Raw genomic sequence first — 27,987 nt, 5'->3', positions numbered from 1 at the left:
GGGCGGGGACGGTGTCAAATCACACGGCGCTAGGAGCGGAGGCTTTGAGGAAGAGCTTTACTCACAGAAAGCCGCGCACGCTGGCCACGTGACCTTTTTTGCTTGTTTGTTTGTTTTTTCTCCCAGTTGTTGCTTGCTTTGGAAGAAGGTCCACGGAAAGTCTGGGTAGGGTTTTTTAATGTAAACAAGCAAGAAAAAGGTATTCTTCCCACTAAAAATAAAGTCCCTTTTGTTCTTCTTCCCTTACCCCTTTAAAAAAAGCAAAACCAAAACCCATGCTTTTTGCACGTGGGTAAGGGGGGACCACTGAACTTCAGCCTTGCTTAGTAATGAGGTTTCTTTTGTCTTTTCGGTTTTAATCTTCCCTTTTCCTCAGTTTCTCATATGTTTAATACCGGTAAGGTGGATTCTCCGTGCCTGGTTTCACGGTAAGCACCTGTTTGTCTGGCTGCATGACATTTTGTAGTGTCTGGATGCTTTTTGGTATCTCAGTTATTTTGATACACTAGTTTGTAGGGTTGCATTGTGAACAGGCTAAAAAAGCCTTTTTATTCTGCATTGTTAAGTTACATTTGCTAGGGTATTTTTAACCCCAGGCAGTCTACCCATCCACTTCAAAATATGTATCCCCCCTTCCTCCTCCTCGCTGAGTTTATAAGCTCACATGAAGCAATGCGCTTTGGTGCAGGGATAGAAAAATGGTTGGTATTGTTATGAGAGTCCCTACAGTAAGCCTTAATGTGAAAAACTGTTTTTAGTTGTGTGCATGACAACAGTGCTATGCCGATACATAAAAAGAAGTAGTGTGTAGCTTTATACCAGTTCTAGCCTGTAAAACCTGCTATAGATATATGTTTTTTTTAACCAATAATTAGGTTATGAGCTGCCATTAATTAGTTATTTATGTATGGGAATTATTTCCTCCATAGACCACTGTGCTCATAGTTCTATATAAAAAAGGCTAAGAAATATTAAGGTACAACCCGCTTAAGCACACTGAAACAACAAAGCAAATGTGATGTATTTTAATTGTTATTGAATGCAATAAAGGAGTCTGCAAGCAGTGATGGGGTTAGATTTTTATAAGAGGCAAAGACCATAATATATTTGTCAAGATCAGCAAAAAGGGAATTGGGGGGGGGAAAACTTGAGATTTCGGTAAAGTATACATGTAAACTTTGGAGCTCTGAGGTGCAAGTAGTATAACCTTATTTGCTTTTTGTTTTTAAATCATTTTATGAAACTACTTACAGGAACGCGTGGAATACGCTTCGAGATATTAAAGAAGTAGAGCAGTTTGGCCTACTACAGAATTATGGTTCGACTAACAATGCATCTAATTGCTAAAAGCATCAGTCACAAGAATCCCAAAGAGTACTTTGCACAGTACCTGCGAAGAATAACGCATCTGAATTTGTCAGATAAAAATATAGATACAATTGTAAGATTTATTTTTCTGTATTTCATTTTTAATATAGCTGTTCAAATGTTGTTCTGATGAATTTTTTATAGTTGGGAGAGAAAAACAAGCAAAGCCAAGTTTATATTTTCTAACAGTTATATGATATTTTATAATATATTTATTTGCAGTCAAGCCTTAAAAACATATCTGTTTGGAAACATGCTTCAGCATTTACTGCTTAATTAAAGTACTGCTGTTGTGTGGAAAACTGCTTGTACCTGAAAGTACATGCATGGATTTTAAATGCATGCATATTTGAAATGTGAAAATAATCTTTCTGCTGTAACTTTTCATGTAAAACATCAAAGGAGGTGAATATACTTCCAACAGTCTGCAGAGCTGCTTATTACTGACCTGATACTTTTTTCTTTATTTAGCAAAAATCTTGTTGAAGAATTTTACCTACCTGAAAGTGGTGGAAATACATAGTTGTCTACATAGCAGACAGGACTAGCTAATTTTGGCATTAATTAAGAAAAGAAAATCCATGTAAGCAATTACACAAGAGGTGAACTGAAATGTTAAAGTGAAAGGTTTTTTTGCAGTATTTCGCAGGACTAGTCCACATATCTACAGCTCTTTAAAATTTTGAACAATTTGCTATTTTGACTATTTGATACAGTTGCTACATTGTAAAGGAGCTTTCAGAGAGTCGCCAGAATGGAATGATAACTACGGCTTGCTTATCTCTTTAACCATTTAAGAAAGAGAGTATCTCAAATCAATCATTTAGACCTGACACTTTTTCCTATACAGGCAAACCTCGTTTTATTGTGCTTCGCTTTATTGCGCTTCGCAGATATTGCCTTTTTTACAAATTGAAGGTTTGTGGCAACCCTGTGTCGAGCAATTCTATCTGCCATTTTTCCAACAGCATGGGTTCACTTCGTGTCTCTACGTCACATTTTGTACATTGTTTTTTTAGACATAATGCTATTGCACACTTAATAGACTACAGTATAGTGTAAACATAACTTTTACATGCACTGGGAAACCAAAAAATTTGTGTGACTCGCTTTATTGCGATATTCACTTTATGGCGATGGTCTGGAACTGAACCTGCAACATCTCCGAGGTATGCCTGTACAATAGAGCCAGGCTATTGCCATTCAATCAGTAGATGCAGGACTTTGAGAACAGATGCTCTAGCCATATTAAAATCCAGCCATGTGGTTCTTGGAGGCTTTAGGTCTTATATTAAAAACAAAATTCAGATTTTCAGCAATATTCTGGTTTTGATTTAAGGACTTCTAGTTATTGATGGTTACCTTATAAAAATATGAACTATGGAATAGAAGGAGATAGGAGGAACTACTAATTTTGCAGATCAGATTTTTTCATCATTTTAAGGAGGTAGTAATCATATTAGATACTATTAAGTGCAACACTTATTTTGTTCTCCTTAATGCCATATATCTTCCATTCTTGGGAATTTTACCAAAAGCTATTAACTTGCAGCAAAATCTTTTCTGTCTATCTGTGATTTATTCCTTACATTTCAGAGGAAGTCTGAGAAAGCAAAGGAGAGTTCAGGAATAGGATATAAGCCAAGTGAGATTAACAAATTTGGACTGGTGTAGTGGCTATTTCAAATTATACAGGTTAGAATCTACACTTGTTAATAAAATTGTTCCCTGGGGCTTATTCATTTTAAAAATAAATCATGACCTTTTCATTTTCAAAGACTAAACCTGCAAATTTAACCCAGTCCTCCTCCAGTTGAGCTTAATAACAGGAAATTTGTACAGGTTTCAGTAAGTCCTGAGCTAATTCAAATCCCCTCAAGATACTGAGCACATTTTGAAATTGCTAAACCCTGAACAACTGAATTGTATATGATGTATTTCTATTATAAAAATGAAAGTGTGATTTTAGCCATGAAGATATAAGACCTTCCTTGTTTCATGTGAACAGATCCATGTAAGCACATGGCTATTCAGCCCACTCCTAGGAATGTTCATAGACATAGTGAGTTATTAATTTGATTAGTCCATTTGATTAGGACTGGTTCATTAGATATCAAAGTGATATACGTTTTTAAAAAAACTGATAAGAACATGCTACTTTTCACTTATTTAAGAAGAATAGCATTTCAAAGAAACGTGACATTTCAGTTAAATCTTAAAATTGGATGTCTAGTAAAATACATTGATGTACAAGCTTTTGCATAAGTCATTACTTCTTTGCCAAGAACTGCTTTCCATAACATCACTGAAGTATTAAACTTCGATAAAGACAACTGCCCTGAGCAGTTGTGCTTTTCTGAAATTTACCTAAAGGAGGCAAGGAAAGGAATGAAATCATGTAGGATGTGATTTACCTGCCGATAATGGCTGTAATTCTCAGCTTCTGTACAGCAAAATGTTAATGACAAATTTCAGTTTTAACCTATATAGGTGATTACTGATTCTAATCCAGTTTTTCTAGTAAAAATAGTTGTTAAAAATGTTTATTAAAAATGAAAACACATAAGTCATACAGCAGAACTTAAATATAAAAACAAGCAACAGCTTCTAGAAGCTGATAATGAGTGAACTTTGTATAGCATTAATTTGTTGCTGTTTATTTCAGGGTGATCTGTCTTTGTGCAGAAATCTTAGAGTTCTGTATTTATATGATAACCAAATCAGTCAAATACAGAACTTGGACTTTGCTACAAATTTAACACACTTATACCTGCAAAACAATTGTATTTCATGTATAGAAAATCTCTCATCACTGAAACACCTTGAAAAACTGTAAGTTGAAAATCACATATCTTATTTTAGTAGTAAGAAAATAATTGTTGCACTAAGAAATTTAAACCTAATGTGGATATTAAGGCCCTTTTAGATGTTAAATTTTGCCATTCAAATAAAAATAATTGCTTATAATTGATTTTTAATCAAGTGTTCTATGATTTTAAAGTAACGTAATATGTATCATCTTAACATACTCGCATTTGAATTATTTTCTTTTTTCAGTCATTTAATAATAGTAATAGTATTGGTATATCATAAAAGCTTTAAAAAAAGATTTGGATCATGCTGTATGTTATACTTGCATGTTCAGTTATTTACTTATTCTATTATAATTTCCAGCTATAATTCAGTAATACTGTAAATAATTTTTTTTTTTTTTTTAGTAAAGCTTGTGTTAGCTTTTGCTTTCAAAGGATATTAAATCTATGTTCTATTCTGCAGGTATTTGGGGGGTAATTGCATCGCTGTAGTAGAGGGTTTGGATAAATTAGAAGAAATAAGGGAGCTACATATTGAAAGTCAACATCTCCCTCTTGGTGAAAAGCTTCTGTTTGATCCAAGATCTCTTACTTCCCTGGCAGTAAGTACATTTAGAGATTTTCAATGGACCATTAATCAGTAGTAAACATCAAATGTATTGTTTAAGTGGTTAAAAAGTTCAAGACTATATTTACTAATGGATGTAGTTCTATAATACAGAGGTTCATCTTGCTATATTTCTCAGTTTATTCAGGGCTTGATAGATTGTTTCGTGAGGATGAACAAAAAATGTTCACTCAAAAGTGAATTCTTCTGTTCATATGTATATCATAACACTTGACCTCGCTTTAATTCTTGCTGTTTTGAGATGAAGTAATCCAAAACATGAATTGCTCTCTTCCTTTAATAGAAAAGAGCCATCCTGTGACAGCACTTCTACTTTCATCACTCTATCTTGGAATGATAACGAAAGTAGAGAGAGGTTATACAGATAACATCTCCTTCCCAGGATGATAATTCATATGTTTAAATGTTTTGTAGCATCCTGACTTAGACTCACCAGCATTTTGTTGTTCCTAGCTTTTATTTAGGATTTTTTTTTTCAGAAACATCCTGCGTTCTTGATCACTTAACATCTTTGTGGAAACTACATGTAAAAGCATTCTGTTTTTACCCTTCAAGTGCTTTTTTGATCATTTTTAAGACATCACTTTTTATTTCATCTTTCTCTTGAATCTGTTTTTGGCTCTTAATGCTGGCAGTGAGGAAAGGGCCAAAAACATGGGGCCAAATAGTTCTCTGTGTACCACCAGCAAATGTTCTGCTTATGATAATATCCTCCATCCTTTGGATGAAACTTGTTTAGTTTATGCACTGTGTGTATCAGGATGATACCAGTAATTTCTTCCTGCAATGCAGATCTTGTTCTTCAGCTCAGATTTTGGAAGGGGGTTACAGTTCCTGATACTGCTGAAATAGATTTTGTTTAACCAGTGATAAGTCCCAAATCTGGTATAATTCTAAACTCGCTGGCATAGGTGCCTTTTTTCATCTTCTAAAGATATAATAAACTTCTGTTCTTTTTACATGAAACCACATTAAGTAAACACCTGAAACACATTTACTTTTATCTAGAACATAAAGATCTCTGTAACTGTTGCCTATGACTATCCTAAAGTACATTCATTTTTTCCCCTGGAAGAGTCATTCATTACAAAGGCAAAGTCCATTGCTTGACTCACTAGTGTTCCAGAGGAGAGGCCAAGGCATAGAGCTATGCATACACAGAAGTTTGCAGGACCAAGCCAGGAAAAAAAAAAAAAAGCAGCATAGTCCAGCTGTTAATTGAGAGTGCATGGGTATCAGATATGGATTTCAGCTCTATTAAGTTAAAGTCTACCCTTGGAAAAGTCAGTCAATTTCTGTGCCAGTTACCTACTTCAAAGGTAGAGTTAGTAGCACTTGGAAAACTTTGTAAAGAATCTGAACATGATTAGATGAAAAATTCCATATATACTAAGAATTCCTGAAATAATTGAGAAATAATCTTACAGCATTTTAGGACAAGATGCAAAGCAAACATAAAACAGCGTGTAATGTATGAGGTAGTTCTGCTTTCATGTTTCTGCTTTATATATCTGCTCTTTCTTTAAGAGACTTTTTGGTAAGAATTTACAACTTGACTCATGCATGGTGTGGAAAAAAAGTAATTTTCTTGGCCTGCTTTTTTTCCTCCAGAAGTCTTTGTCCGTGTTGAATATCAGCAATAACAACATTGATGAATTAGCAGAGTTAGCAGTTTTGGAAAATATTTCTCATCTTACAGCAGTTGACAATCAGCTTCAATATATGAAGGTATTAAAATAAATATTTGTTCTTTTTGTTATGAGTGATAACAAAATAGTTGAATTCATCTTTATCCCTAAATAGATGAGTACAAATACACTTTACCTCTACAGTTAGTGAACCTCTGTCTTTCCAAGTATGCTCTTTTTCCTCATCCAGAAATTTTGTCTAGATTAAAAAAGGAAACCTTTTACCTAAGATGTCGAAATGTCCTGTAATCCTACATGAAGTGGCCATTGTACATGCATCTATCAACTGAGCAGTACATGCACAGAAGTTACAACATATCCAGAATGTAGAGCTGGTATGTATGTTTTGGCCATCTGGGTGACTATCAATAGCATGATCTGCAAAGAATCCAGTGCCATTGTTAATTAACTTGCAACATTTTACCACATTACAGTTCTTAATTCTCTATTTTAATGTAAATAAAAGGCATTTATTGGATATTGCATCACATAGCTAATTTTTCAGCTGTTCTCATATTAATATGACCTTTTTGGATATTGTTACCAGAGTAGCATAAAACGTGTTTGTTATGAAAGTAGAAATTGAATTCCTTTATAAATGTCTGTTAAGGAAAGGCATGTCTTCATAAGTAAGAGGTCAAACTTCTAAAATAAGTTAAAAAATGCAATATGAGTATTTTTACTCTTCCTTTTGCAGTAGTGAATGTGGTTTAAACAGAATGTTCCAGATATATAATTTCCAGCTTCTCTTCTCAAAAAGGAACAAGAGTAGCTTCCAAAAGTTATGATGTTTTCTACTTGCTGACATTAAGAAAACTGAAGTTCGAACAATATTTTGAGTCTCATGCTACTACTAATTGAATATTGCGTTTATGTTGAACTGTATGCTGCCACAGGCATTACATGGTGAGGGCAAGGAAGAACAAACTTTATAAATGATTGTTTACACTGTGTTCATTTCATATAACCATAGGCATTAGTGTTTCACTTGCTTTTGAAATGGATCTTTTTATTAATAAATGCCAGAGTGAATTGACTTAAATTGTAATACAAATCAGCAAGAAAAAGCCTTTACTAAAATGAACTATTTTATTACTGTTTTGCATATATATTCTGTTTTCTTGGAAAAGTTAACTTTGTTTGGTTAGTAATTATTAAAACACTTAATGCTATTACTTATTAGAACACTTAGTATCTTTTACATTAAATTTGGCAGTTATGTTTACTAACGAGGAGATCCCAGTACTTTGTGTGTGTATTTTAGCAATTACCTAGGTCAGTATACTTTATTTGGACTCTTAATTTTTAACATTTTAATATTTAAAATGTTGAATGATGCTTTTCCTTTTTATTAGAGGATTATTAATATATTTATAATGTATTTCAGCCTGTGTTTCTAGCTGGCAGTTGTGATTGAATTCATATACAAACACAATTCAAGTTATCTTTATTAGGTAATTAAAGCTGTAATTAAATGTGTTGATTACATTACAATAACAGTACGCTTTTTTTTTTTAATATGTAGCCTCTTTAAAGCTGATTTTATTAACTAAAAGCAGTATCTTTAGTAAGGAATCTGAAAAGGTGGTTTCTGATAATTATGTCTTAAGATTTTAGAACTGCACTATTCATAAATAGTGTAGCTCATAGTACTGAAGATATCAAGGTGAAGAATATGTTTTTTTTCTGAACTGACCAGTCATCAAAATATGACCTCAGCACTTCATCAAACACTGATTTCAGGGTCTTTCCAATTTAGTGGCGTGAATTTCTTTAACATTTTAATAGAAAATATGTTTATTTTGTATTTAATTTAAAATATTTAAATATATTACAAATCCTTAGCACAGACTTGGAATTATTTTAATTTCAAATAATTTTTCTTTTGGAAAGGAGTCCTATTACAGTGATTTTTTAACTGTTTTTCTTTCTTATAAATACAAAAGATTTCAGTTGTGATGATCTTAAAAGACAACTGTCTTATCCAAAGAACCAATTTATATTAAGAATGGGGATGCAGGTTTAGAAACAGCATTTTCAGTGATTCAGTAACTGAGGGAAAAACAGCATGTTTTGAAACAGAATAAGGAGAATAAGAAAACGAAACTGCATTATTCAGTAATTGTGTGTATATTATTTAATTTCATTATATGATCACCAGGAAGACAAGAGTTAATATTTATCCAAATCAACTAGACATTTAGGGTTCCATGTTATATGATCACAGCTTTTGAAAATTTATGTGATTGGCATTTGAGTCAGCTACTGCTGCTATCAGTGATACTTGGGTCAAGCTCTAGTAGATTTTGAAACTGCTTGTCCTGTGTGCTCTCTAAACAATTTCCTGTTCATATTCTTGCAGGACTGTAAAATTAACGACCATATTAAATATGTCACACATAGCATAATACAGCTGAATATCCAACTTTGCAGCTATACTTGCTGTGTTTCAGAGATTATATTTAAGTAGGCTCTGCTTAACAATAATATAAATTCTCATTTAGATTAAAAAAAAGTTAAAAAAAAAGCAGTAGACCAGGCAACGTATTACAAAAAATGGCAGTTTTATCTCTAAGAGGCTTTTGCTTATAGTAAACATCTAGCAGGAGAATGATCTTATGCATCCAGTAAATGAAAAAAAAAGTCAAGGGAAGTTTTGAGTGTATTTCAATTTTTTTGCATCCCTAAATTTCATGATTCCATGGCTTATGTTATTCTACAGCTGTGACAGTAAAAACAGTGTTAGGGGATATACTGTTATTGTACTAAATATACCTGATTGCTTGTGTAACCTGAGCTTGTTGCAAGCACCAGAGGCTCTTTCATTCTCACACAAGTCCCTCCCTCTTGCCCCTCTATTTTCAAAACTCTGAAGTATACCTCTTTTTCATACCAAAGGCTCTCTCTCCTGTTTTCCCATTCCTGCTACTCCCCTGCCCTCAAGCCTCCTGTTGCCATCAAGAACATGCCCAGGAATGTTTGGAATTAGAGGCTGTGGTGCGGTGGCACAGAGAAGCGACAGCGAGCTCCGTGCCCAGCCCTGCTTCGCCTGGTGTCAGGGTTGGAAGAGCAGCTGCAGAGGAGCCGTCCAGCTCTCAGCAGGGCTGGTAATAGCAGTGGTGACCTGCGTAGCAGAGGGAGAGGGCAGTGAGAACAAAACAGAATCTATGCAAAAGCAGGCAATGTGAAAGGCATAACAAATGCATGAAATATAAGCTTCCCATGTATGCTTTTCTCACTTTTGTATAATTTGTATAATATGTAGTTACTTTAAATTGAAATATTTATCTCATTTTTTCACATCAGTGTAAAAACCCATACTCCCTCACTCCTCAGCTATGCTGTGCTGATTTCAGCATAGCTGAAAATTAGGGCTAGTGAATTAATGCACCTAAGGTTCTGGCTACTTCAGGGCATTGTTAGCATAATTAACAGACATCAAGGCTTGTTTCACATGACCGAAGTTTCTGTACTGCAGTCTGAATGGTATACAGAACAGAAATTAGTTAATTTTTCTCAGTTCATGCAAAATAACTTACTATAACTAGCTACCACATGTAAAAGCATATCTTATGCTAGCTATCAGGAATATAATCCATTTTAATAGAATTGGCTTTTCCTTGTTTTCTGCTATTACTTTATTTTATCCTATTGAGCTTCTTGTTGTTTACATTATTTGGGTTCACAAGGACTTCTGGGCTGCTGTAGGAATATTAAAGGGAATTTTTTTTTTTCTTTCCGAAAAAACTGACCCTATTAATGATGGGGTTTTTTTAGTTACATTCAGGAAGATTATGACTTACATAACTCTTTGGATAGATACAGAAAATATAACTGAAAATACCTATAAAAACCTGTATTTCCTAAGTCTTTAATTTATTCAACCTCTGCCCAGTATTGATTATGACAAGAGGATATCAAAAAAGATGAATTCACTCACTTCGGAATTCAGTCAGGAACAAGAGAAAAATTATAGATTTCCTCAAACAGATTATGACAGGTAGTCAAAATGGTGACAAATTGCTTTCTGTAGATATAGTTAGGGCAGTTGGACTAGACGTTTCCGATAAAAACTGGAGCATGCTAGTCAAATACCAATTCTTAAATGACCATCATTAATTGTGAAGAACGTTATTGCCAGTGCTGCAGCTGCCTACTAAAGCACTTGCCCTTCCCCCTTCCCCCCCATAGATGGAATATAATTTGCTCGTCAGTATTTTGTAGCAGACCTCAGAGTGATAGCATGACATGATCATTTATCAAACGGAGACTGCCCAGAAAACTGTCTGGTCCCTTTAGTACAGCTTATTGAAAGGCTGGGAAGTAAAAGCACTTTATTAGAGACAGGAAGGCAATGAACAACTAGAGCGTATCGAAAGGGTAATCGTATTTCAGCACAGGATTAGTGTGGTCTTAGATAAACATACACTGGAGTAAGCATGTTCTGGGTCATTTATCAAGTGAGTAACAGCTAACAAAAATCTACAGGACTCTTTGTATACATTCATCAAAGTTAAACTGTATACATTTTATGTTTCAGTAATAGACAATTTTGTGTTCCAAAACTATTACTTGAAAAAAATCTTTCTAATGAAATCTAGACATCATTATAGATTTTAATGACAGTGCCTGAATGCTCAGGTAAGAATAAATAATAAACATACTTGCTAAATGCATTTATTTTTAAATAAGCTTAGCCTAAAATATTTTTTCATCTAAATTGTCATTTGTGGTGTTAGCACCTAAACTGTGTGGATTATCACATTGCTATTCTGATAAATGCTAGTGAAGTTTTACTGTGTAATGTTAGGATATCTATCAACATACCTTCAAAAGTAGACTGGTCCTCAGAGTTTCTTGCATCATTTTATCAGTCATCTTCTTCAGAGAACCAGACTTTCACATCTGTTTATTTTTCTGAAAAAGCACTATCATCTTTGGATCATTGTTTGGAGGTTGTGCTGCCACTTCCTTTCTATAGGTTTTTCTAAACATGTTTTACACAGTCCATAGTGTTTTCTACAGAGGATTTTCTACCAAGGGAGTAGAGTCTGCAAAACCAGAATTCTCTCTACTTACATTCCCCAGGTGATTTTCTAAATTTGAAGGAGCTAAGAGATTTCTGCATCAGCAGTTATTTCATTTTTGGCATCAAGCTATGAAACTCTACAGACTTTACAGTTTAGCATCTGTCACATCATGATCAGTAGATTTTTTTTTTTTTCAAATTTATTACAACTGTAGAATATAAATTATTTCAATTTATCTCTCCTTTCACAGTCATGCAGATTGTTCTGAATCCCTTCTTAAGCTTTATGCACATATAAGGAAGCATATCAAGAATGACAGTCAAGTGAAATTTTGAAAAGCATATTTTAGACAGTCAAGTGAAATTTTGAAAAGCATATTTTAGAAAGTTGGGTATCTGAGTAGAAGGGACCAATCTGGTATGCTGGGCATCCTTTTAACTTGAATTTATTGTATTTAAAAGACAGAAGAGGTTTTATCTAGGTCATACTGTCCTTGGGTAACCAGAAGGAAACACAGATGGAGAAAGGTATATTTCAAAAGTTTCACTATTTGGGCCAAACCTATAACTGACCACCCACAGTTATGTAAGGGGGGAATTACTGTTTCTCCTGTAAAATACAATTTTACATACATATATAGAGAGAGTGAACTTAGTGTGGCTTACATGATTTTTAGCTTTTTTAAATCTATTTTTTCTGTGTAAAATATTTATTCTTCCATAAATTTTTGAAAGTCTAATCAGACACTGTGATAGTCTAAGGGCTTTGTGAAACATGGCTATGTGTTGACAGAATTACATATAACACTAACTTTTAACTGGTGATTCTTCAGCTTTACATGCTTAGGAGTGGGATGATAGTGGTAATTTTCTATAGCTGGCATTACTGTATCCTTAAAAACAGAGGTTTTCCAATTGCATCTTCATTTCTTCTGTGCAATTACGATGCATTCAGGGAATGCTACATACCACTCTAGCTGAAAATATAAATTCTTAATCTGTGCACCTGAATAGTCTCATTGAAGTTATTTCTATTTGCAGGATTTGGGCCTGACTGAACAAATCATTGAATTCTATCCTGGAGAGGGAAAAGTAATTACAGTGTTCTGTTCTTTTATTAATTGCAGGATTTGGAGATTGTATTAAGCAAATGGACCAAGCTACGCAGCATGGATCTTACAGGGAACCCTCTTTGCCACAAACCAAAGTACAGGGACAGGATTATAGTAGAGTCACAAACTTTAGGTAAACAAATAAAACCAACATTCAAACCAAAAACCCACCCATAACTTTAAAACCCTCTCCATTTTAGAAATAACTGGCCCATTATCTGTTCTTGAATTGCAGTATTATACATGTAAGCACAAGTACTGTCATACATATTAATGTCAAATGATGTATTTTTTAATTTGTTTAGTACAAGTAATGTAGCTAAAACTACTTGTTAATAAGCTACACAAATTTTGTTGCTCAGCTTTTCCTATTAGTAGTAGTAACCATTCTCATGCTTACTAACATAAGTAGTAGCTCTCTTATCCTGAATTTCTGTGCCTATACATACCTTGTGTAAAAGCATACTTCCTCATCAGAACTTTCTACAAACAGTATTGCATCTTAACCGAATTTGAGATATTACCTTTGAAAACTATAAAAATAGTAGATGTTTTCTTTTGTAATTAAAAAGTGTCAGCTCATTCTTTCAACTAATTAAATTAGGAGTATCAAGCTGTACTATCTCATCGGATTTTTCTTACAGAGAGACTAAAAAGAGCAAAAAAGATCTGAAAAGAACAAATATAAACCACTACACATTACATACACTTTTATTTAGCCGTTTAGTTAACTTCTGCTATCGCAGAAAATGTTCTCTTTTCTTTTACAGAATCCCTTGATGGGAAAGAAATTAAAGAAATGGAAAGACAATTCCTATTGAATTGGAAAGCCTCCAAAGGTGCCAGGAAAAAAAACAAAGAAAGAATGACAAATGAGCATGCAGCCTATCTAGGTTTCTGTAAGCAAACTAATCAATTATTCCATGGTTATTTGCATTATTATAGAAACAATAAAATAGTAACCAACACAAAATATAGTAGAAATGACACTAATATTAGTGGTAAGCCCAAAACACAGGATTATGAAATTAGTCTTTTCCGATATATAATTTAGTTTTAGTTCTTGTTCATCTTTTTTTTCCCCCATCCCAACCTCCTGGATTTATGGAAGGGAGTAGCAAGAACATTTTGAATGCATGTTTGTAAATATTCACTATCACTTTCCATATATTAAAAAAAGTGTTGAACATTCTAGAATAAATCTGCATGAATTACATCGTTTGCATGCTGTGCAGTTCTTAAAATTTATCTCATTAAATTAATTTAGCTCTAGCAGAAGTAAAAGTCTAAACAGATGAGAAAAAGCCAACAGGTTCTTAAAGTGGAAAAAAAAATCAGTTTTGAAAATCAAGCAAAACCTGAAATAAACTCCGAGATTTTTTTAAGTGATCATTGCTGTTGTTGTTAAGGAGTTGACTCCAGATTGAAAATATATATATAAAAAAAAAGGTTTAACAGCATTTCTTGCCTAATGGATACAAGAAGTACTGTAACCTTGTGAAAGAGATTGTCTTTGGAAGACTTGGAAACAGACATTAAAATTTAAAGTACTCAAAATAGTTCAAATAATCATATTTATAAAATAAAAATCAGTGGCTGTTACACTGTTCTTGTCACAAGATAAACTGTGGTATGTAGCTTGGGGGAGAGAGTATATTCTTTATAGCCATACTATCTCAAATTATTATTTCATCAAATCTCACAAAGATCAGCTCGTTTTGAAGACATGAAGTGAAAAACACTCAGCCTTTCAGTCTCAGCCCCAAGAAGCTGCCATCTGATCTGTATTTAGAAGCAGTAATGCCAATGGTTCTGAAAACAATATTTTATCTTCTGAATATTGATTTGAGGAAGTGCTATGTAAATGAAGTTACTCCGTTTTGAATAACATGAAAGTTTGTGCTAGTCAATTTACAGTAACTGCAAAAGCACTGTGTGGGTTGGGTTTTTTTGTTTGTTTTTTTTTTGAGACTAAAGGCATTTATCTTAAAATCTTGTAGAATTTCTGATTAAGGTAACTGTATACTGCTTACCTCCATTTCTTGTTTCAGTTGGATAAAACTATTCTGCTTTACCTTATGACCTGCAGATCTGCATTACACTGTTCAGCAGCTATAGCCCACACCCATGGGGCCTTTAAGCCAATGAAAGGCAAAGGGATTTTTATGTATTTTTTTGCTCTTATAAAATGTTATATTCTCTCTGATCAGAATAAATAATTATTTTACAAGCAATAAAATATTAGTTGTCTTAGTTATACCAGTGCTAAAAGATTAAAGACTGTATCTTGCATTTGCAATGGAATATTTTAATGACACTTATTTAACTGTAACTATTTATGGTTATCATTAGTTAAGATTAAAGAGAATGACAAGAAAAGCAATGTGACTTTTACAAACCTCTACTTTAAGGTGAATACCTGCTGTAATATGCACCTGCATCAGTGTTTGCAGCATTTTCCATAATTTCATACAAAGTTTCCCATTCTCAGTTATCAAATTTCTAGTCTTTTACTCCAAAATTTACTGCACTGTTTTGGATAACGATATATTGGAGCCTCTGATCAATCACATTGAATAATAAAAATAGGCTTACTTTAACTTGGAATATGGTATTAATCACTAATTCTTTGTATTCTACAGGTGAGTTTGAAACACATTATCCCATTCTTCCCTTTTACTACAGTCCATCTGTGAAAGAAAAATCAAATTCTTTAATTTTGTCTGAGATATGTAAAGACAGAAGAAAACCTCTGCCAAGAACCCATGAAGAAAAAGAGGTTGTAGGAATACTCAGGTATGTTCCTCTCAAACATCTGCACTCTTAGCTCTTACTGAATCAATTGGAAAATGTGTACATGAAGGCAGAATTTCATCCTAAATTAGTCTGATTTTTTTTTTTAAACCATGCCACGTTCATTGTCTTTATTTCTTTGAAAGACAGAGTAATAGATTTCAGTTTTTGGTTAAAAATCCTATCAGCAGGCTAGCTAATAGTAATAACTTTACTCCAGTGTTACTGGTTTCTGTCATACACATTTGATTCCTGGATTATATCCTCCACAAAGGTAAAATAATACAGAATTCCATAAATATAAAATATGCAAGAATATATACAAATGGCATTATCTTCAGTCTAAACTGATATTTCAGTAGTGGTAATTTCCTCAAAAGCTGGTTTTCATAAATGCCCAATCTGCGATTCTTAACACTTCTGCATCATTCATTGTCACGGAGACGGCTGATAAAAGGCATTCCTTTTTGGCTGTGAATTCTGCTGCTTGCCTGGAAACTACTGATGTGGAAATTATCCTTTCCAGCCTATGTTCCTGCCTCCCTCCTTCAGTTTTCTGTGCTGCTGAGTGTGCCCAAAACTGGGAAAAGATCTAAAATATAGAGCTTGTGCACTGGCAGACCTACTGTACCCACAAAGAGAATAAATGCATTTCATAGCTGAGAGACAGCGCGTATCACCTGATAAGCAGCTTGTCAGGTAGACCACATGTACTTCTCATGCACCTGGCTGAGCAGAGGTAATGCAGGCACACTCCTGTCAGGAGATCTAGGCCTGCTGACTGGGCAGCCAGCAGGAGCACATTTGCTTGCATTAGCCTGATACCTCTGCTGGGAGATCCACGCTGCTTCCCAGCCCAGGGAAGGCCAAATGGCACATGCAACTTGTCAGGCAGCAGCAGGTCACAAAATTAACCACGGCACATTTGGGTCTACAGACTGTAATGTGCAGCCTTGTCATATATTTTCAACAATGAAGCAAGAATGTTTGAAACCTTTCACATAAAATATTTGAATATTTCATAAATAAAATACTGGAATATTTCACAAATAACATTTTAAACAGAACACATATAGGGAGGGCAATTCAGTGAATTTAGAGTGAGTTGTATCTTTTAAATGGTTCCATCAAAATTGTACCAGGAATACAGTACTACTTTAGGATGATAAAATAAAAGACCAAAACCAAATATATGCATATCTGTTTTTCTGGTGTTTAACAAATGTCTTCATTATAATAGTTATTTTATAAGCAAAACAGACTTTCAGTATATAGCATTTACTTTTTTCCTGTTCTTATACCCTTGTTGTTAGTACTTTTGCAGAGTACTGTTGTGGTAACAATTCAGCATTTCATAATATCTTTTGTTTGCAGTCATAGCATTGCACATTTTGATTGTGTAACAAATTTACAAAATTTTAAAAATCACTTTTATATACCCAAAGCATGAATCAGATTAGCAAAGTAAAGAATTAATGCTTGTTTTTCTCAGGATTTCAAAACTTATTCTTGTATGGTAGAATGAAAACATAATTTTCTTTGAGAATAAAATAAAAGACTGCTACTTGAATAGGGATATATAAATAAATTCTCTAGCACCTTAGTATAACTCTGGAATCTGTTCAGTTGAAATCAGTGCCAATAAACTAATTTACTGCAGTGATGTAAATACTGGGTCACTCTTTGCCTTTGTGTATCCTGCCATGCGTTCCGTAGGCATACTGCCATATCTGAGAAGTTGAAAGCAGTAGCTTTAACAAACCTGAGGTGAATGCTCAGTCATTCTGCCCTCATCTAGCAAGATGAGATGCTACATTTTGGAGGAGAGCATTACAATCACCAGTCACTTAGTAATAGCTATACCTCTAGGTGGGCAAACCTGACCTCTATTTTAACAACAGGAAAAAAAAAAAATCTTATGCCTCTTTTAAATAGTGTTTGACTATTGTTCCCACACCCTACTATCTATTTCTCCTTGTTCAGATATTCAGAATTATAAAGGACTCTGAAGAAAGGACCCTGATGTGCTTTTTAGCCCTCTCTTAGGAATCCATGCAAGACATGAGCACAGCTTAGCAAACACTACTACAGTATTTATAGATTTTCATCTAACAAGCATGAAGTATATACAACCCTAGAGTAGAAGCCACATGACAAAAAACACCCTGAAGAACCATTGTAAGGTAGCAATTAAAAAATGAAAAAAACACATCACTAAATTTCAGCAGATCTGTCTAGTGTCAGATCCTTTGTAAGTCAACACAAGTATGCTGGGATTTGGTGCATTTAAGCATACTTTTCAGTGGAATTCTCAATTGGCTTGTAGAAATGTAAGACTCTTCAACTGAAAGTTGTCAAGTTTTATGGTTTAAGTTGCAATGGCCTTTGCATTCATATATACTATGAATGGCTGTATGTTCTTAAATAAAATATTACATTTGTTCTCAGGATAACCTGGGAATTCCTGGAGCCTTACTTATCTTACTGCAAATCCCACATCATGGCTAATTAAATAGCAAGAAAATTCCTTACATTGCTCTTGCACAGCCTTCAGAATTAATTGCCGATCAAGACTTACTAGACCTCACTCTGAAGAAGTATACATTTTTCCTTCAACGCTACCACCAAGGAAAGGCAAGGACATGGGCTATACATGTTGCAAAGGGCACTCCAAATCTTTTCAAATTCAAGCTTTGGCTAAACACCAATGCTTCAATGGCACTACTGCCCTAATCTGCAACAGAGCAGACTTCTGTTCCACTGTCCAAGCTTTAATGAAGACATTATACAGAATCAGTCCCAAAGTCAACCTCTGAGGAATGCTACCAGTTAGACTTTGAATCACTGATCGCTACTCTCTGTGCCAGGTAGTCTTGCCGCTTCTTCACTCACCTTGTAGTTCACTTATCCAGTCCATCTTTCTCCAGTTTGGCTGTAAGACTACTACTGTTGAAAACCTTGCTGAAATCAAGTCAAATCCACTGCTTGCCTCTCATCTACAGAGCCAGTCTTTTCATCATAGGAGGTAATCAAGCTGGTCAGCTTGATTTACCCTCGGGAAATATATCCTGGCTGTTCCCAATCACCCTCTTGTCCTTCACATGCCTGCAAAATTTACTCTGTAATCTGTCCACGCACTGAGGTGAGGCTGAGCAGCCTTTAAGTTTCCCCAAACTTCCTTGCCCCTTTTGAAGATGGATGTGACATTTGCGTTTGCTGCTTCCCTACTCACCACCCTGTTTCAAATGTCATGACAGCAGTCTCACAACGACATTGGCCAGCTCTGTCAGCACCCTTGGATGCATCCCATCCAGTTACAGAGTCATGGATGGGTCTGATTTGCCTACGTGGTTCCTAATTTGATCCTCCTCTACTTTTGGTAGTACTTCTCCCCACCACAAACTGTCACTAGGCACAGAGACCCAGGAGGGCTGACAGCAGACCTTGCCAGCAAAGAAGATCCTGATGCTTTCATAGCAATCTCAGTACTGCTGCAGCTTTTTGGTGTGTTAGAAAGTACCAACAGGGAAACCAAGTAAGGCAGCACAGTTTGAACACCTCTCTTTGGTACTGTTCTGGCCCTAAACAGAATATACGTATGGCTACATAAGCTTTGTAATCACTGTGTATACGTTAATTCTAATTTTGATCAGTCACCAATGAAATTTCAAAAATTCCCATTTTTTTTAAATGTCATATTAAAAAATAGTGCAAGGTGCAAGTTAATTTAATGGCATGTTTCTTATATATATATGTGTGTGTGTGTATATATATATATAAAAAGCTTTAAATATATATTTACAGAGAGAGCGAGAGAGAGAGAGAGTGTAATGGGTAGGACTATCTGTGATACAGTTATAAAAGCCACACAATCCAAAAGTTCTGGAATTGGGTCAGAAGGGGGAAAAATAACCAATAAATAGTCAAGAGTTCAAGATATGTCTACTGCTTTTTTAGGATGAGTATTCAGATACACAATCTATTACTGAGTACTGGAAAATATATCCTTGTACATGAGAGTGCAACTGAAAAAAATAAGGAGATCTGAAAAACGTTTCCTGGGTTTTCTTATGGTTTTATCTTGGTGTATTATGCAGAGTAGCTACCCTGAATAACAGTTCTGAGGGGGGCCAAATAATATGTGAACCTACTTATTTACAGAGACTGAATGATAAATGCTATATATTGTGACTGTAACCAATACATTTTACTTTACTAGAAAAAAATGTAATTCTTTTTAACAGTGTTTTTTTACTTTGTTAAGTAACTTGGCCTTGAAGGATTCTAGAAGTTCACTGCCAAAAAAAGATGTATTTGAACCTTACCTCTTCAGTCAAATACCACTGTAACCAGAGACTATAGAGATGACTACATCTTTCTGTTCTCTTAATTCTCAACAGAATTAATTGCTGCCTCAAAATCAAGATAAATCAGAGCCAGCTGTGAAATGATCCATATAATAGACTAATATTTTAATTCAAAAAAGAGATTTGGAGCAATAAAATCTTCCTTTTTTAGAGAGTTAAGATATTGACTATCATATTAATCACTAATTGCCTGTCTAATAAAGTTGGATATAGTCAGTTATGCATGGTTTGTGGTAAAATATTTTGGAATAAAAGACTGAGTCTTATCTGATTTCATTTGTGCAAGACATGCTTTGACTATTAGTAAGATTTTGTTTCTTGTGGAACTTGAAAATTATCAGGTTTGATATAAATGTATGTGGACAAAATTGTTAACTGTCCCTGTGTGTGTGTGTGTGTGTATGGAAAAAGCTTGTCAGTTTTGTAATGAGAGAATGTATAATACCCCAAATCTTGAGATTATGTCGATTCAAATTAGTCTGCGCTCAGGTTTGGCATTGAAAAAAAAATGGCTTTTGCTGCCTCAGTCAATATTCTGGCAATGGGCAAAGACCAAACATTTTTTTTTCTTTATTTCATCTGAAGCTTTTGATAACACTGATTATAAGTTTTATAGAAATGCTGCATGGTCTGAGAAGTGTTAACAAAGATTTAGGAGCAACAGGGACATTGGTACAGTTTGACATTAAGATCTGATCAGTCTTGTCTGATCTCACTGATGTAGGTTGAGGAGGAGTCAGAAGTAATGGCAGAAGTAAGTTTCATTCTAAATGCCATTAGTTACAAAATGTGCAGAATTGGTCATTATTGGATTTTTTTTCTCTCTTTTTTTCTCAAAGCTTACAAAGAAAAGTATTGGCATCTCTTTGGATATGTTATTTGTGTCTTTCTTTGTAATCTCAAAACCAACATTGAACCTAATACTGCATTCTAAGAGCATTCAGAAATATGAGGAGGCAGCTGTCTATTTATTTAGAAGCAATGCTTTCTATTAAAAACATAAAAGTATCAGCACTTTGTAGACTAAATTGTCTGCCTTCTTCTTAAACTTCCTCAAGAAAGGGGTTGTTTTTAACTAGTGTCTTGACTGGTTTGTGACCTGAATGCCTGGGAGGCTGCTTCTTTCTATATATGCCACTGTAACAGTTATGCAGAAGCACCCTAATAGTCTCTTACTTCAGGGCTATTAGCATGTGGGTTTTTAGAATGTCTGTAGCTCTAAAAAGTAATTTCCATCATTTGGATTTTTCCAAGTTCTGGTGCAGGATGTGGAATAGTTAGGAAAGAAGGCACCACAAGATGAATGATGTCTGTGCTGATTAATTTTTGGATTGAGAGTATTATACATTAATTTTACTTCAAATACTGGTTTGAGTAGCTGGGACTAGTTTGAGTAATTAAATGAAAGCTCAAGACTTAAGATACAGGAAAATTGCAGTCCTTCAGATAAAGAAAGGAAAGCACAGATGGTAAATTGCCCATGGAATAAAATCCTTCTTAATGCAGTTTCTCTGTATGAATGTCAACTCAACATCTTGTTCTTGAAACCCTATCTGAAATAAGGAAGAAATTTTGCCTGAATAAAGAAATCAGGATCTGGCTTTTTGTATTCAGCTGTTTTGTGTATTCTGTTATCATTTATATTTTATTGCCCTTTGATAAAGGTAATTCAAGTAAATGTTGCTCCTGTATACTTCTGTTTTTCCCTTGAATAACAAGCTATGTATCTTTGTTCGAAAGTAAAGAGGTAGCCAAAACTAAGGTACTAAATGAGTGGTGTTATAACCTAGAGCCACTTCTTGCTTCTGTTAAAGCTAGCAAGTGATTTATTATCAGAATAAGAAAATACAGAACAATCAATGAAGGTCTGATATGTAACTGTCATTATTAGTTGATTACCGAAATTAGTATTAACGGAGCATGATATTTCTATTTTTAGCTGTCCTGACCAATGATACTCAGGTCAAGGAAAACAGAAAAGTGGAGAAGAAAAAAATTGTTTTTTGTTTAAACAATTCCCAAAGAAAAATGTCAGTACTTTCTGAGAGCATGTCTAAAGTGACAGCTATGGGATTACTGACTTAATGCAATGCATCAGAAAGTCACCTCCTGATCTTTATAGCAGGATGTTACTGAGGCAGCCTTTCCACCCTTACATTTCCCTCTGCCTTGCATGCACCCATTCAAAAATATGTTCAATAGATTTTTAGTATTTCTCAATGTGGGTTATGCTGTGTAAGCCATCTAGATGTATTTTTCAGATGTCCTGAGCATTTGCAGCTTTCGCTGCAAGATTTTAGTCCATTGTAAATTACATATAACATTTAAGACCTGAATAAATTATTCCCTGTATGGCAGGGGCCATGAGGTTTCACCCAGTGATTTCTGCAGCCAGGCAACTCACATCAAACCCCTTTCGAAGTCTTCTGCTGGTGAAACAGCACTGAGGGTCTCAGCCTCTTTGGATCCAAACTCCCTCTCACTTTTTTATTTTCTGTATTAGCTTGGCTACGTCCCAACTGCATACATGCATGGATACTGTACTCCTATTCTGTGGCCTGCCCTAAATCCCTGCATTTTAAGTCTACAAATCCCTTTGAGTGCAGTCATTCACACTGTCATTTTATGCACAAATATTCACACTTCTCCAGGTCCAGCAAAGCCCCTTACCCTGCTTGGCTCCCACTGCCCTCTCTCTGGCTGCAACACTGCACTTCTCCCAGGGCTGCCAGCAGAGAGGAAACATCGAGCCACACTTCCTTCATCCTTCACCCCCCTTTGCCTTTCTGCCTTGCTTAGTGTGAGAACGGCTGAGCTGATGGAGAACCTTTCAAATCTGACATCTTACTTGTGATCTAGAATTCAGTAGTTTTAAGTAGTCCCTTAAATATGTGTGGATATAAAATGGAATTATGGTGAGATCTAGGTATTTTTAAGACTTAAAACAAACTTTAATATTATGCTCCAATACATACATACACATGCAGACATACACACACACACGCACAAGAATGGAGCCATTCTCATGCATTTTAGATGTATTTTAAAATTCTTTATTCCTTTATTGGGAAAAGAGCATGTCTGCTTCTTGATGTTAGGTATCAGTGATCTGGAATAGCTGGGGGAATGGAGTACTGAACTCTATTAAGCTTCCTTTTGGCCACTTGCCTCTGAAAATTGTTATGTGATTTTTGTGAAATTAATTCAAAACATTTATTTTTAAATGTTTGGTTTTATAACCATGGATAGAAAAATCTAGAGGGAGGACAAATTTAGAGGAGGTTAAGATATAGCTAAATTGTGAACTTTTTGATTGTTTTAAGGTTATTAATGAAAATGTTCATCCAAAATTTTTTTATAATTTAAAATGGCATTTTCAGTAAGATAGCATTTTTGGAAGCTAAACTATTTTGATCAGCATATTTGGAAGGAGAAATGAAATTTAAAAAGTTTGTCCTATTTTCTTTTTCAAAGTTAAAATCTTTCTTACAGCATATAAGAGAGGCACTGATGTATTCTTGTGTTCTATAATTAAGTAGCAGCTATCTTTAATTATCTAGAAAATAAAATATGAAGTATTTTGCTACACTGTAATATATTTGACATAACTGCAGAACTTGACATGCTCCTACTACACACTTTAATGGTGACATGACAAAACAAAATAATATTTGAAAAAAGGGAAAAAAATTTAATGGGAAATTTTCAAAATATTTCTTCTGATCTGGAATGAACTCCAATTATGAAATGTTGAGACTTCCCCATGAAACAGAAGTTCTGAATTTCAATGCTCTGACCTTCACAGGGCTTTATCTTGCCTCTGATTTGTTCCAGAACTACAGCTAAACTCAGTGGAATCTGAATAAAGCCAGTGTCTGGCTTGGCACCACACATATTTTACTCAAATGAACTACATTTTTGCTAGTCCAACAGTAGTACTAATATTCACCCTTCACCTCATCAGCAGACAAGCAGACCTGCTAAATCCTAACCCCAGAAATGGGAATTGGTGCAAATTAACAAATCAGAAAAATATCATGAAATTTCATGCTGAATTGCAGCCGTAAAACCAGAAAATTATTTAATATGAAGGCAGCAAAGTGCACCTGGAAAAATACTACACTGTCTCTACTTTTTCTTACCTAAATCACACTTGAAATCTGGCTCTTCTGTGACTGTGGCATTCCTTCGATTTGAAATATACCCTAGAAGGTAAGGCAAGGAAGTAATTCTCAGATATTCCTATGGGAAATAAGAAGAAAAAACAGCTGCAGCAGCTTGCTGGGACTTCATACTTAAATGCTGGATTGATACAAGGTCACTGGATCTCTTCTTGCTGTAGTTAAAATGGAAGAGTTGTGGTGGGAGAAACTTGACAGAGTAGAGAGCCACTATCTCTATCTTTATATCTGTATTTAAAAATATATATACTTAATGCAGCTCTTCCTTGTCACAGCAGTAGCAGTCAGGCTGGGCTCTCCAAGCACCACATACAAATTTTGTTAGGCCGTTTGTGCAGTACTCACCAGGCTGGATTTGGAGTTGCCAAAAGGTGGCAATCAGTTCCACTGTTTCTCCTCCAACTCCTTCCTCTGAATTTCCTCTGTAGTAGTTGTGTTGGGAATGTCAGAAAGGCAACCTGAGAACTGCAGCACTGAGGCTGAACACATTATGGGAACAACAGGAAAAGTAAAAAAATACATGATTTTGTAAAGTGGAGTTTAAGTCATCAGTTAAATTAGAGCAGAGAAAAAGAATACAGCCATTAGCCATTAGCTAATTTAGGGTCATTGGGAAGTCTGAGGTAGTTAGTTAGGACATCTACCTAACTGATGAAAGATGTGAAGTCCCCAGTCTATCAGCAGCTATAGGTAATACATAGATTAATGATATTAGCATTGCTGAAGGTCCCATATTCCAGCTAAAATGCCTTTTTTGAATAGGCAATTCTTGGGCAGGCAGACCTAGGACACCTCCTTGGGAAATGGGAGAGGCAGTCTCCAAACTTGTGTGCAGGATCCAGTGTAGGTGTGCTGATAAGAGGAGTCCCAGAGGAACTGGGACTGGAACGCAAGTCTCCCCGCTCCCCGGGGGGGTGTCTCAACACCACTGTGTCACATCCCACTCTCTCTCCCTGGTCCACTGAGGATGTTCTCAACGCAAGTTTAAGGACACACTGAAGAGCTACTTGTCTGAGCCCTTGCAGCAGCTGAGCAGAATTGTGTCTGCTGTGGGACTTTCCAAGAGGTCTTAGCAGCAGGCTGGTTTCAGGAACGCTCGCTCAAGCAGGAGGTGGACCTGGAAACCTCAGGGCTGGCACGTGCAGGCCTGGGTGCAAGGTGCCCATTCTCCTGGGCACCAGGAGGTTGAAGGGTGGTCCCTGGTGGGGGTGCATCTCATAATAATAATCTCGTACATATTCAGAGTAACTTTCGTTGGAGTAACTCCTGATGGAAGAAAGGAAACCTCTGCTGCAGGCAGCCTGCGCCAGGCAAAGGTGAATGTTCAGGCATTGTTTTGGTTTCAGTATTGACGTTCACCTTCCTTGCAGCAGCCCGGCAGTATCACTTGACATCCCTCTGAGCCCTGACGGCGGCAGACCCGTGGCAGCTGCGGCGGGCCGGTGTGACCGCGGGGTGGAAATGGCTGCTGGCGGGCGGCGGTCCGCGCCGGCCCCGGGGCGCGGTCCGGCTCCTGCGTCGGCAGGTGCGGGAGTGTTTTACTGCGGGGGGGGCCGCGGCAGAGGGAGGCGGTGAGGCGCAGGGACTCGCGCGGTCGCGGGCCGCTGCCAGGCGCGGAGCCTCGGCCCAAGGAGCGGGGCAAGTCCGAGCAGCGCCGCGGGAAGGAGTCCCGGTCCGGCCAGAGCGCAGTGCGGCGCTGAACGCGGCGGCCCGCGGTGCCGCGCGGAGCTCGCCCCGGCCCCGGCCGCCCCTCGCCGCCGCCGCCGCGGGCCCCTGCGCGGGCCCTCGCAGAGCCGCCGACGGAACCGCCTGCCTTCGCCGTGCCCTCACCAGCTCTCGTCCCTGCTGCCCCTAAATCATCCCTTCCCGGGACTTCCAATTATAGCTAAAGATTAAGTTCTTAATTTTCTTGGCTGCAAAAACGGTAACAAATCGTTCAGACTTTGTTTTTCCACTGAGCCCGAGGCTTGATTTATTGTGTCTATGTTATCACAAAAATCAGGCTTAATTCAAAATGTTTTTCTGGGAAAGTTCTATACCCTCGGTATTTATTTTGACTGTCCCTTCTCATTAACGTTACTAATTTTTAATTGCTCCCCATTCACTTCTAAATCAAATATTCTGCCTGGCCAGTCGGACGTCATACCGCTCTCGTTTTCACCACGGACAGTTTGCAAGTGCCGGTCCTCGCACGAGGTACTTGGGAAGAGTCACGACCCGCTCTCCTCGGAGCTACAGTACGCGGCGGGGAGCGCGGGCCGGTGCAGGGGGACACCGGTAACGGGCAGGTCACCTCCGCAACATCAGAAAAAGAAACAGATGGAGTGGAGAGAAAGGACTCGCTTATTAAAAAAAAAGATCGTTTGACCTCCAAGCCCAGCGATTAAATTACTTTCCTTCAGCAAAACTGTTACTTTATCCTAAGAAAAACAGCATTAACGGAGAGGGAGCTCGGCTCCGCGCCCGGCGCGGCCCCGCCGCGCGGCCCGTTAACGGCCGCCGCGCGGAGGGATCTCTCCCGCCCCGGGCCCGGCGGAGGGGGCAGGGGGATCGCGGTGGTCACTGCCCGCCTAGGGCAGGCGAGGCGCGGGTTCCTTCCTCTCCCGCCGCTCTGCCGGCCCGCGGCAGGGCTCCCACGGTCTTGGAGGCGCTCCCCCGGGGCGCTGCCTGCAGCCGGTACCGGGCCGGCGGGTGTGAGGCGATGCCGCCCCCCGACAGCTCCGTGATTAATGACCCTCCCGCCCGGCAAGGGGCGGTCGCTGCCTCCCGCGCTAGCGGCGGCGGGGAGGGGGGAGCCCGGCGGCCAGGTGCGCCCCAGCCCCGCCGTACGGACTGGCCGCGCCGTCTTATAAAAGGCTCCGCGGGGCTGGACGCGACGGGAAGGCTGCAGCGGGCAAACCTGCTCCGCACTGCCTCGTCGCTGCGCGGCCCCGGCCGGGAAGGGTAAGTTCATCCCCGCACTTGACGGCACCCCCTGCATCCTAGCCAGGAGCAGCGCCTCCCCAGGCCCGGGGTTGGCGCCCCTCGCTCGGGGCAGCTTGGCCGTGGGACGGGATGCGCCGGCCCCGGGACCGCCTGCAGTGCCCCGACGGGACCGAGGGCCGGGAGCGGGCTGGGCGTCCGCGGCTGTGTGTGCGTGCGGCGCTCGTTTGCGGGCCGCGGGTCGGAGAGCCGCGGCAGAGCTGCCCCCCGGCCAGCCCTGCCCCTGCGCTGGCTGCAGGCAGGGCCGGGCCGGGCCGAGCCGAGCGCAGTCGAAATGCCCAAGTGTGGCCAACCGCCGCCGCGCCGCGCGCCAACCGTGCCTCAGAAGCGGGTTTCCGCACAAAATGTCTGGGGTGTGGGTGCAAGGTTATTCACCTGGCGTATCAGAGCACATATTGCAGTTGTCCGGTTAAATACGCGCACTCAAGTTCCTACTTCATTGCTTCGGAGAAAGTATTTTCGTTAACTATTAGTGGAATTGCACAAGGAGCAACGTCGTTTTAAAAGCAATACAAAATAATCCAGATTAACTACTTTTTTTTTTCCCCTAGGGAACAACTAAAAGGGCTGCAAATAAGATTATCTATTCATATGTTTTCAGTTTGCTTATTCTGCTCTGGCATTTTCAGTCTTTGCTTGTTCATGTGGTCAGATACCCTTCATTGCTGTCCTTCTCCCATGGAATACAGGAATAAAACAACAGTTGTGCTGGTTTCTTTTGTAAACGAATTACATTTCAAATCGATGATGTCTTTGTAGTATCATGTAAAACACAATTATATCTGCCTGCAGTAGAAATAATGCGATAAAAATGCATTAGAAATAATATAAATACTCTTATTTTCACACTCCCATTTTCACGTTCCTTTGCATGCCATGCAGTAAGTGTGCGTGTTTGCAAATTTCACAGGGAAATGTTTAATTATATAAAAATACAGACTTCTGCCTTGTAAGATTTTCAAGCAGATCACATGGAAACGCATGCTGTCTTGAGGCATTTTATTTGCTTTATTTTTCAGCGACTGT

At 37.5% G+C, this 27,987-nt stretch overlaps 1 protein-coding gene across 3 annotated transcripts; it reads left to right on the top strand.

Annotated features, from left to right (window-relative positions):
• Nucleotides 1-281: 281 nt before the first annotated feature.
• Nucleotides 282-20,069, top strand: PPP1R42 (protein phosphatase 1 regulatory subunit 42). 3 transcript variants are annotated; one of them, XM_013942889.2, is made up of 9 exons: nucleotides 282-428; nucleotides 1,254-1,441; nucleotides 4,034-4,200; nucleotides 4,645-4,783; nucleotides 6,421-6,537; nucleotides 12,654-12,771; nucleotides 13,409-13,537; nucleotides 15,281-15,434; nucleotides 19,696-20,069. In XM_013942889.2, exons 2-9 carry the CDS (start codon nucleotides 1,316-1,318, stop codon nucleotides 19,778-19,780), a joined length of 1,035 nt encoding a protein of 344 aa, XP_013798343.1. In that variant the 5' UTR covers nucleotides 282-428; nucleotides 1,254-1,315; the 3' UTR covers nucleotides 19,781-20,069. The 3 variants fall into 3 exon arrangements, with proteins under 3 accessions (XP_013798343.1, XP_067146624.1, XP_013798344.1); XM_067290523.1 differs by lacking the exon at nucleotides 19,696-20,069 and adding an exon at nucleotides 17,880-19,671; XM_013942890.2 differs by lacking the exon at nucleotides 13,409-13,537.
• The last annotated feature ends 7,918 nt before the right edge of the window (nucleotides 20,070-27,987 follow it).

The sequence above is a fragment of the Apteryx mantelli genome, chromosome 2 (genome assembly GCF_036417845.1).
Source record: "Apteryx mantelli isolate bAptMan1 chromosome 2, bAptMan1.hap1, whole genome shotgun sequence".
Lineage (NCBI taxonomy): Eukaryota > Metazoa > Chordata > Aves > Apterygiformes > Apterygidae > Apteryx > Apteryx mantelli.
Note: the sequence above shows the minus strand (reverse complement) of the source record. Positions and strands in the feature narration are given on the sequence as shown.